The 12,229-nt window shown below is 43.7% G+C and overlaps 1 protein-coding gene across 1 annotated transcript in view; it reads right to left on the bottom strand.

Annotated features, from left to right (window-relative positions):
* The window catches only part of nt5dc1 (5'-nucleotidase domain containing 1), a 76,195-nt gene that overhangs the window by 3,341 nt on the left and 60,625 nt on the right, over positions 1-12,229 (bottom strand). Inside the window, exons 10-11 of the mRNA XM_085247908.1 lie at positions 6,973-7,146; positions 3,991-4,159 (exon numbers count right to left, since the gene is read on the bottom strand). Coding sequence (XP_085104034.1) covers positions 3,991-4,159; positions 6,973-7,146 — 343 coding nt within the window. The remainder of the gene's footprint in view (positions 1-3,990; positions 4,160-6,972; positions 7,147-12,229) is intronic.

The raw sequence follows: 12,229 nt of genomic DNA, 5'->3' as shown, positions 1-12,229 counted from the left end.
AATCCTAGATTTATTTTATCCAACCAGAAGAGTCGCCACCTGCTGGCCATTATAAATAATGCAGATGTTAGGCACGTCCACATTTGCTTCCCCTTTCATCATGTAGGCCCATCCCTTCTTCTATATATAGTCCATGGTAAAGATTTAAACATCCCCATCACCCGTTAGCTTTAACAATGGGATGATTTGACATTCACAGTGGCCAATGGTGCAGGAAGGTGGGAGAGGAGCCCAAAGTTAGAACTGCACTTCTAATTCTAGAAGTGTTGGTGTTGGCCAGAGGGGCCGATGGCGCGATATGGCAGCCTCACTTCTGTCAGTCTGCCCCAGGGCAGCTGTGGCTACAACCGTAGCTTGCCTCCACCAGTGTGTGAATGCGAGAGTGAATGAATAGTGGTATTGTAAAGCGCTTTGGGTGCCTTGAAAAGCGCTATATAAATCCAATCCATTATTATTATTATTATTATTATTAGCCTTCCTTTTCTTCCCTTTGTTACTCATGCACATGTGACATTTTGTCGTGTCTGCCTGTAGAACAAGTCTGAAAATGCGTGCCATCATAACCACGTCCCCAACTGCATAAGAGCCTACTTTTCACCATTGACAATGAGAATAAACACTGGATTTCCCATGTGGTGGACAAACATTTCTTAAGAACTAGTTCACAGAGACCATAACCCAGGCCTGACATGATATTTAGTCAAACAGTGTTGTGGTTTTTGTGCAGTCACAATACAAACTGTTCCAAGTAGATTACACAGGAAGGTCACACACACACACACACACACACACACACACACACACACACACACACACACACACACACACGCCAGGATAACATCAATGCAACACATCAAAAAAGACATTTCTTGGCAACCTTTGTGGACACCTGCACTTTGATGAGGGAACCGCAGATCACATTTTCCCAGGATCTGCTCTGCAGCACACTGCTGCTTGGTAAGAGTTATTTTAACTTTGGCTGCACATCTGTGTCTGCTTCTGTCCTTGTTTGGGTTCATGTGAATGTTTCTCTGATGAAGTAGAATAATGGAGATGTCTGATACGAGGACTTTTTTGTATACCTAAAGGATGTAGTTTTTTTTTTACAATTTTAACACAATAAGTTTGATTCTCAGTTTGTTTACCATATGTGTATATAAACTAGAACAGAGTTACCTGTACCTGTTTTTGTTTTTTTTATAAATAATTAAAACCCAGTGTTTACCAAGACCTTTTTTGATAAGGCTTCAGTGACTGGTAGCTTAATCAACTTCAAGGCTAGGATTCAACTAAAGAAGTGGCATTTTTATGTTTGAGTGATTCATGGGTCAATGTTAAGTGGCTTAACAAACAAACAAAAACATCCCTCTAAAATTGATCAGGTAAAACTATTTGGAAATGAAAGAAATAGAACATGGCAATCAATCACCCTCGGTGTAAAAATCTGTGCAAGGAGTAACATGAGAAAGATGGAGGGACTCTTTAATGATATAAATGAAGTTGGGACCGCAGTCCCCAAGAACACCACTCTACATTATAATGAACTGAAATCATGCAGCACCTGCAAGGTCCCTCTGCTAAAGATGGCGTGTGTACAGGCACATCTTAAGTTTGCCAGTGAACAGCTAAATGATTCCGAAAAGGCTTGGGAGACAGTGCTGAGGTCAGAAGAAACTAAAATCAAGCTCTCTGGTACTAACTCGATCCATTGCGTTTAGAATAAAAGAACAGTTGAGTATGACCCAAAGAACACCATCCCCACTTTCAAGCATGGAATTGGAAGCATTATACTTTGGCCAATCGACGGGACCAAGTACCTTAAAATCTTGGACAAGAAGCTCCTCCCCTCAGCCAGAACACGATAACAATGATCCAATACAACAAACCTCGTGTTAGGTCAAACCTGGTGACCACTTACAAAACATGTCTTACTGCTTTGCATGCCAACAAGGGTTTCTCTTTAGACATGTTTTGCTCGGGGAATCAAACACTTATTTCACTCTGTGAGATGAAAATGAATTTATAATATTTATGTATATTTATTTAGTATTTTTGGTTGATATTCTATTTCTCTACTATACAAATTAGAAACTGTCTTTGTAAGTAACCAAACTTACAAATTCAGCAGTGGGTCAAATGATCATTTCCCCCACTGTGTAAAGAAAAGAAAGGTAGCTCACTTTTGCACAGGAGTGTAAAAGGAACCCATTGTCATAGAAAAATACAGTGGGGCAAAAAATAATTTAGTCAGCCACCGATTGTGCAAGTTCCCCCACCTAAAATGATGACAGAGGTCAGTAATTTGCACAAGAGGTACACTTCAACTGTGAGAGACAGAATGTGAAAAAAAAATCCATGAATCCACATGGTAGGATTTGTAAAGAATTTATTCGTAAATCAGGGTGGAAAATAAGTATTTGGTCACCTCAAACAAGGAAAATCTCTGGCTCTCACAGACCTGTAACATCTTCTGTAAGAAGCTTTTCTGTCCCCCACTCGTTACCTGTATGAATGGCACCTGTTTGAACTCATCATCTGTATAAAAGACACCTGTCCACAGCCTCAAACAGTCAGACTCCAAACTCCGCCATGGCCAAGACCAACGAGCTTTCGAAGGACACCAGGAAAAGTATTGTAGACCTACACCAGACTCGGAAGAGTGAATCTACAATAGGCAAGCAGCTTGGTGTGAAAAAATCAACTGTGGGAGCAATCATCAGAAAATGGAAGACATACAAGACCACTGATAATCTCCCTTGATCTGGGGCTCCACGCAAGATCTCATCCCGTGGGGTCAAAATGATCATGAGAACGGTGAGCAAAGATCCCAGAACCACACGGGGGGACCTGGTGAATGACCTGCAGAGAGCTGGGACCAAAGTAACAAAGGTCACCATCAGTAACACACTACAACGGCAGGGAATCAAATCCCGCAGTGCCAGACGTGTTCCTCTGCTGAAGCCAGTGCATGTCCAGGCCCGTCTGAAGTTTGCCAGAGAGCACATGGATGATCCAGCAGAGGATTGGGAGAATGTCATGTGGTCAGATGAAACCAAAGTAGAACTTTTTGGTATAAACTCAACTCGTCGTGTTTGGAGGAAGAAGAATACTGAGTTGCATCCCAAGAACACCATACCTACTGTGAAGCATGGGGGTGGAAACATCATGCTATGGGGCTGTTTTTCTGCCAAGGGGACAGGACGACTGATCCGTGTTAAGGACAGAATGAATGGGGCCATGTATCGTGAGATTTTGAGCCAAAACCTCCTTCCATCAGTGAGAACTTTGAAGATGAAACGAGGCTGGGTCTTCCAACATGACAATGATCCAAAACACACCGCCCGGGCAACAAAGGAGTGGCTCCGTAAGAAGCATTTGAAAGTCCTGGAGTGGCCTAGCCAGTCTCCAGACCTCAACCCCATAGAAAATCTGTGGCGGGAGTTGAAAGTCCGTGTTGCTCGGCGACAGCCCCAAAACATCACTGCTCTCGAGAAGATCTGCATGGAGGAATGGGCCAAAATACCAGCTACTGTGTGTGCAAACCTGGTAAAGACCTATAGTAAACGTTTGACCTCTGTTATTGCCAACAAAGGTTATGTTACAAAGTATTGAGTTGTATTTTTGTTATTGACCAAATACTTATTTTCCACCCTGATTTACGAATAAATTCTTTACAAATCCTACCATGTGGATTCATGGATTTTTTTTCACATTCTGTCTCTCACAGTTGAAGTGTACCTCTGGTGCAAATTACTGACCTCTGTCATCATTTTAGGTGGGGGAACTTGCACAATCGGTGGCTGACTAAATACTTTTTTGCCCCACTGTACTTGTTCCTGTCAGCCTTTCGGGTTATTGTAGAGGGTAACAAATACATGAGCTCTAAATAAAGGGCTGTTCCCTGTTCCCTAACCCTGTGTTTATATTAATTTGCTCTGTATTTCACATCACTTTCAAATGTATTTCCATCGTTTGTCTCCTTTCACATACCTGCTATGTGCTCAACACTAGGGATGGCCATGGTGCTGTATTTGTGAATGCAGTGGCAGCACCAGGTCAGCTTCTGGCTCTCCTCATCCCCTCCTCCACTTTTATGCACATCAACAAAGTAAGAACCCCACTGGTTGGACACAGCAGAGGGTGACTTCATGCCCTGCTCCTGTTGAGACAGTTGATAGAAAAGCCAAACTATGCAACACTGTGTTCATTTTCAGACAGGTACAGACTTGTTTACATGTAGGAATTACCACCCTGAGCACACAGAGGATGATGAATCTCTAAACTGGTTTCAATCCAGCCAGCTATGATGAGGTTTCTTTTCTTTAGTACTGAAATGAATCACTATTACTGAGAAATGTATTGCTGTGTTAGTCATAATCACTTGTACATTTTGCAAGCAGATTCTGCTAATGAGCAGCAACATTAGGATGTGGTGTTTAAAATAAGTTTGATAACACACTGATCTTATGAGCCTTAAAGATATCAGGAAATGTTGCATAACAGAGATTTACCAGGTGATAAAATAGAAAAAAGGAAAAAGCCCAAGCTGCTTATGATGTTAAGACGTGTTCCAATTACTTTAAAAAGAATATTTTATTTATAATATTAATGTATATATTGGTATATTGGAGCCTCCCTCCATTTCTCTATGGAAGTCGCTCATCATTGAAGTTATGACTCTGATCAGGCTGGGACACTATATTGATGGGAGCTCCCGGATTTTTGTGGACAAATGGAAGAAACCACTGGAAGCACTGGGAGTAACCGGTAAACTGGATCCTAATGGACAACAATTATCGACATAATGTTGTAATATTCTAGTGCTGTGTAGTGTTATTATTTTGGATGTGAACCAGCCTTGTATTTGTTGGGGGGGAAAAGTTAAATAAAAGTACAAAAAAAATAAATAATAATAATAATATTTTAAAACAAAAAAAGGCAAACTGCGCAAAAGATTTATGAAGATGGGGAAAACATGAAATGCACTAAAGACTAATGATGGTTGACCGTGAAACAAGATGAAAAATACCAAGCAGGCTTCACACTACTTAGTTTTGATCTTTGATAATGCTCAAAATAAAGACTGCAAACCACAGGAAAAGGAAGTTTCTTATCACAAATGATGTTCTATCTGTGTCAGTAACACTTGTTTTATCAGCACTACCAATATCTCTGACACTTAAGTTCTTGTTTAATTCATTTATTCAATGGAAACGATTACATGAGCTCTGTTACAGTCTCCTTCATGTTAAAGTTGCCAACGTAACATGATAAATTAACTAACAGCCTAGTACAAAATGGTCTCTACATTTAACTATTGCTAACTGCTCTAGTTACTCAGCACTAGCATTTGTTCTAGCTTAGCTGAAAACCTCCTAATGGCTAGAATACCAAACTCAGGGCTATAAAATGGTCAACCAAAAACTATAATGGATATAATGATACAAGAAAGATAAAGATAAAAGATAAGTAGGGCAAAGAATGGTTTCATCCCAAGAAAGTTCCAAAAAAGCTGGATTCCTTGACATGACTAGCTAGCTAGCTTAGAGGTACCTACTGTAGTAACTGAGCATAACAATTAGAATATTATGAATATATTACATTATGTAATATATAACTGAGTGAAAGTCAGTCTTAATAGTATATCAGAATGTATGCTAATGTTACCAGCTCTATCCTAACCCTTACAGAATTTGGATTGTAGTTAAAGGGAGGTAACAAGGCACTCTGTAGTTAGTTAGGGCCCAACAGTGAATTTGTGCCCTGATGCCTCATATATGATTAACACTGCAGTGTTCCTACTAACTAGTTTGGTTTCTTATTAGTAATAACAGGACAAAATATATTTTAAAACTGAATTATTCAGAGGTCAAAGACTCCATAGTAAGTCTCCCTATACAGTCTATTTTACTAATTTCTTTAAAGTGTGCACTGTACATCTGTGGGCTTTTTCTGTATGTTGGAAAAAATAAGTTCTTGGTTTTAATACATGAGCAGTAAGTTAGATCAGGGTGTTTCGGGTAAATGTGACCGCTTTATTCCATCGCATCTAATTTTGCTCTTCCTTCCTTTACTGCAGTAAAGTACAGTGCAGAGTGCCCTTTGAAACGAAAATGAGGAAATGTTCTTATCCTGGTGTTTCTTGCCAGAAGATGTGCTGACGCCTTATTTTTTTGTCTGAGGGGATGTTAACATCCTGCTGCTTAATATCCTCATTGAACTGTGACCAAGAGGGCTGATATGTATTTATTCATTTCTTTACAATTTCCTTTCTACACGACAGAAGTTAAACACCTGATATGATCCATAATTTGCCTTTAAAAACCTTTTATTTCATGACTGTGTCTCAGCAAGCCTGCCTCACAAGTTCATGAATGGATGTTTTAAGGTCAAACACAGTTGGGCAGTATTCTCAACTTTTTGGACTATTAAAGCAAAATTAAAATAAAGTCACTTACATTTTTCTATCCTACAGCAGTTTTAGAGCAGCTGATCTCAGTGCCAGACTGCTTCTACAGATCCATCAGCTGAAGTCATATTCTTTAGTTCCATTTGGAAAGTCGTATGTAGCACAAACTATTTACTTGTTGCACATCTGCAAGCTGCTTTGGAACCTATTTCAAACTATAACGCCTCCTTTTGAGTATTGTGCTTTGTTAGATTCAAAGTCATCCAAGATTTTTAGTACATAGACCTATGGTATCAATTTGAAACAACTATGTTGCTTTATTCCTGAGTTACTGCATTTAAATCTTGAGTTTCCACGTTGCCTGCCCACCTGCCTGATAGGCTGATGACAATACCCCGTCAGCCTTTTACAGCTGAGGGGTAAGAACTATACTTAAAGAAACCAGAAAGAGTCAGACACAAGTTCAATTGACAGAAGATTTGAGCCTGCATATACAAACACAAAGTCCACAAGGTGTCAGAAGGCTAGAGCTGGGGGTAGGGAATGACTGCTATATAACTTACCTCAAACTTTCCCTTCTTCTCTAGAGGCTCCACTTGCGCCTCATTGGACAATGCCGCTTCACTCTTTGGGACGCCCTCCCCCTCCATTTCTTCCACTATCATCACCGTCTCCCACTTCCCAAAGCTGCTGGCAGGGAACATGTCTGATCTCATGCTGTCACCGAAATAAACTACCTGCAGGGTGAAAAATAACAGCCTGGTTACTCTCAGTGAAACAGAATTCTTGCGTAGGCTTAGTGAAAGTCAGTTAAACTGGTTTTTATCTTCTTTTAACATTCACAATGATGACGGTAGCATGTATGAATTCTGACCTATTTCCCACACACACAAAAAAGGGTTTCACTGGTGATTGATGTTAAGAGGTTAAAGCCCTCCAAACTGGAGTGGGGAACTCAGAATGCAGGCGTTTAAAATGAAATGACACAGACCTACTGACACACAGAAGATGGGAAAAGGGCATTAGAGTAAGTAGTATAAAATTGAGAAGACTAGAGGTCAGTTCACAGGAATACTACACAGATACATACAGTTTACAGTTGCTGGAATTTTCTATATCTCTTTTATCCTTTTCACACAAGCCCTCAAAATAGTATATGTAAAAACAACTGAATAATCAAATAAAACAATAATAGACTTGGAGGGACTTTATACCATTTCACATTCAAAAAACTCTAAGGTTCTAAAATGTTGATGGGTTCCCTCTAATTCCACAGCATTTCTGTTGGATTAAGGCCAAAGTTTTGACTTGGCTTTATCATTTTACACTCTTTGGTAATATTTTAATATTTAATAATATTTTGCATTGTGTCATGTCTTATTGCACAATTCACTATCCTTTTTGATTTATTTGATGATTAGAGGCCCTGACTTTTTCCTTTAGAAAACATTCACTCCATCAGTGATGACAAGCTGTCAGACCCAGATGTAGCCAAACAGGTCCAAACCATGACATTACCACCACCGCGTTTCACAGATAGGCTAAGATTTTTAACCACTTTCTTTTAGTTAACATAATTTTTGTAATGACAACTGAAAGTACATCTCATTTGTCTTTAAAACACAGTTTCAACAGATCTGCAGATGGCAGAACCGCTCTGTCTGGAAAGCAGTGTTTTATCCCTGTCATGCAAACCAGTCTAGCTCAGTTTATACCTAATGGTGGTGTATTTAATGGTCATATATAGCTAAGCTGATTAGTGTAGCAATTCTGAGTCTAGTACGTATTACCGTTTCTACCCAAACCCAATATACAATGATGTAAACCCATACTAGCCGAAACAAATAGTGATCACACACACATATCTCTGCAAATATATGCATGTTAGATACAACTAAATCAAACCAGAAGGCCATAAAGAGTATGTAAGGCATTCCAGTAGCTGGGGGTTGTCTCTCTCCTCACAGCTCTGTGCTGTGACTCAAGAGCTCCCTTTCACATGTAAACAAACAGACCGGCTAATCTGGGGGGCTGCAGCCCAGAGCCTGTGGTGCAAGGACTGCAGGAGTTATATTTCCACTAACTTTCCCAGAACTGGCCACAGCTGATCCTCGAACCCCAGAAACATCCTGCACCTCTCATTGCTAAGCAGTACTGCTGCCAGAGTTGTGGGATCACTATGATAAATATTTAGAGAGGCCATGGATTCCAGCACAGAGAAAATATATTACAGATAGACTCATTGTTGATGAATACAGTTACACCGACCTCAACTACACTAAGCTCTGCATTAGGGGAAGACCTATAAAGAGAATCAGACTCCAGGCTATGGTTAAATCAGCCAGGCAGACACCTCTTGGTTTGTAAGCATAACGATCACACTGTTCATTGGTTATAAATGCACCCTTTAGTTTTTGTATTTTATTCTTAATTCTCAGCTGTCAAACTTGCTGTGCCACAGCACAGCTGGTGTTCTAGGAACGGTTTCTTGACTTGATTTCTCTCCAATATTACGATTGGCTAACACAAATACATTGCACTTTTTGCATATAGAACATTTGTGAAAAATATATGGTGGTGTTGGTAGGAATTTCAAACAACATGAGCAGCATCGTGGAAATCCTAAAGGCCTGTGGTACGTAGCTCACTAATAGAGATTCAGATTAAAAACCTTTCATCTAATTAGAAATCCCAGTCTTCAATTAATTCAATACAAAATATTACATAGAGTGCACTATACAGGTCATCGGATGTTCAAGATGGGCTTTACGTCTACCAACAACTGCTCAAACTGCCTAACCAATTCACCGGACAATTATATCCACGCTCTTTGGTTCTGTCCACCAGTTCAGAAGTTTTGGCGCGAGATATGTGAAGACTTATCGAAGTGTCTGAAATGTAACATTCCAACTTCCCCCTTAGTGTGTTTGTTGGGCAGCTTAGATAATGTCACTTCAGAAAAGAATATCGCCCATATGGTTTTCACTGCCCTATGCATAGCCAAGAAAACAGTCCTCATGAACTGGAAAAATAAAAATAATCTTAATTCTAACCAATATAGAAATTATCTATTAGATTACATTAGTCTTGATACAGCCTCTGCCACCACATCAGATCAATTGCTCTGGGCTCCTTTGATCAGCTCCATCACCTAGTGGGGGTGGGGGGTCATAGTTTGGTCCCGCCTTCACTGTTGTGATTGGTGTGGGGGTAGGGACAGGCTTAGGGCGTCGGGGGGTTCCCCGGAGGCATCTTCCTTGGGGGGCTCAACCCGGGGTAGCGGTCATGTCCGGTTAGGGGCTCTGTTGGCTCTCCGGTGACTGTTTCCTCGCGGCTGCGTGCAGCGGGGCTAGGGGAGGGTCTGTGCTGACGGACGTGGGTTACTGACCTGGTAGCCTGGCTGCCCCTGGGTGGGTCCGGGATGGGCGTGAGGTTCTGGGGGCGCTCCGTCTCTGGGCTGGGACCCGGACCGGGCCTCGGGGGCTTGGGTCCTGGTTGGTGTGTTGCCGGGGTTGTGGGCGGGTGGGTGCATCGGGGCCCAGCCCTGGAGCAGGGTGCCGCCGGTGCGTCGAGCCACCTGGGGGGCTCTTCAACTGGTGGGGGAGATTGTCACATCTTGCAGGAGCTTTCCTCTCCTCAGGAGCTCCCTCTGCAGGAGGGGGAGATACAGGAGAGGTGGAGGAAGATCTCAGCCTGGGTGTTTATTGTCTTATGTAGTCTGGAAGATGAGTGGATGGTGGGGTGGGTGCAGTTTTCTCTGTGGTGGGGTTGGGTGGACTGTCCCGGGCTCTGTGGGGCCGGGCGGCGCTGCTGCACTGGGCCCGGTCTGGATGGGCCTGGGCCCCCTTTCCCTGGCGGGTCGCGGAGTATGGGGGTGCCTACTGGGGTCAGCGGGGGAGCTGGCCCCAGGGAGGGGTCACTTGCCCCTCCCTTCCTTCCCTCCCCATCTCCAGCTGCCTCCCTCTTCCCGCTCCACCACAACCACCCACACATGCAGGGCCTTGGAGTAGGGGTATGTCACCAGGGTGCAGAGGAGGCTACCCCCCCCTCTGTCCCCTTCTGGCTGCCTCTGCCTCAATTTTATCCCACAACTTAGACATTCACATTACTCACACTCTCATTACACATACATATAGGATCTTGGGGGTGGGCACGATACACGGAGTCCAAAGTACCATCAGGGTGTACACCCCACCCCTGGCATCGTTGCCCACCTCTCAATTTTAAATACACGTAGACATTGAGGGCTAGCAGGAGGGACCATGCGCTTACCTGCTGCTCTCTGGCAGGTAGCCCCAAGCCCTCCTGGGTTTTAAATGCACCTTAGAACACACATGCATCAACATTACAATGAGCGGGTGGAGGGAGGTTCGGAGTCTTCTCTCACCCCCGTTCTCTGCGACCTGCTGGAGCAGGGGGGCTAGGACTAGGAGGAGGAGTTGGCCGTCCGACTGCGGTCTGGAGTGTGGAGCCTTCCTGCTGCTGCGGAGTCGGGGCGGTCTGCCTCCCCCCACCGCAGGGAAAAGGGAAACACCACCTGGGTCTGGGTGCAGTTCCCCCTCCAGGGGCGGGGGCACCTAGACCCGGTTTGTAGAGTACGCTTGGGGAGTGTGATCGTGTGTACAACGTCTCTTTATGTCTGTCTCCACGTTGGTTGAGTGTGGAGTAAGTGCATATGAGAGCATGAGGGGGGGAATGGATGTTTGTATCTGTGTGTGCCTGTATGTCTGTGTCTATATGTCAGGTTGGGTGTCAGGCGCCACCTCTCTGGGGACATCTCAGGCCCTCCAAGGTTTGGAGGCCTATCTCCCCCTACCACCACTTCCCCTGCCAGTGGCGGACCCCCTCAGACATCGGTGCGTTGGTGGTTCTTTGTGTCCGGGGATGGGCGTCCAGGTACACACCGGCTCACTCCTTGGCGGCCGCTTATCGGGGCCTGGAGCCTGGGGCTCGCTCGGGCCACTTCGGAGGTGGGGTGCCCCCGGCCTCTCGGCCTGGGGCTCGGTCACTCAGGCGCAGCTGGCTGCCGGCGGAGCTCACGGGCGCGTCACTGCAACTCCCCCTGGCTTCTGCTCCGCGGCTGCTGAGTGAGCCCTCATCTGGGACTCTCCTCAGCTCTTTCCGGGACAGTGGCGCAGCTGCCCCTCTGTTGGTCTTCCTTGGTCTCTTGTGTTCTGGGGGCCTCTGGATGTCTGGAGTTTTGATCTCCTCCACACCTGCTTCACGCCCTGGAGGACGGGGCTGTGGCCCCCCCACACCCTCTAGCAGATTATTACATGAAGGAACCTTTTAAAAAAACAAAAAACAAGCACGTCCATACTCACAGGTGTACACACGGGTGATCACACCCACAAACTACACCCTTTTTGGCTCCTACCTCAAAGCACACTGTGTTCTGTTGATCTTATGTGCTGCACAATAATGTTTAACATTTAGTATTTACTGTCATATTCCCATATATCATTGTGATGTTGTTTATTCTATTACTCTTGTTCTCTTCTGCTTGCTTTCTTTTTTCTTTCTCAGCAGGTGATCCAGGTAATTGATATATGCATTTTTTTTCTCTGCCCGTTCTGTTGGTTTTTGTCTTTTGCCCTTCTCCCCCGTCCCTCTTCTCAGCTGTTTCTCTTTCCCTCTTTCTTTCTCCCCTTCTTTCCCCCAGTCAAGTCTGTCCCGTATTCATTAAGTGAAAATAAAATAAACAATAAAAGGTGAATCAAATGGACCATTACGGCAAGGCTGGGATGGTCAGTTTGGTAAAGTAAATCCGTTGGGCATCTTTCTTTGCCTTTAGACAACAATTCTGATGGCAAAAGAGCC

The sequence above is a fragment of the Mchenga conophoros genome, linkage group LG15, assembly GCF_057382185.1.
Source record: "Mchenga conophoros isolate Kocher_MC1m ecotype Shallow Benthic linkage group LG15, M_conophoros_male_GT1.1, whole genome shotgun sequence".
NCBI lineage: Eukaryota > Metazoa > Chordata > Actinopteri > Cichliformes > Cichlidae > Mchenga > Mchenga conophoros.
The sequence above is the reverse complement of the archived record's forward strand: the minus strand, read 5'-3'. Positions and strand labels throughout refer to the sequence as shown.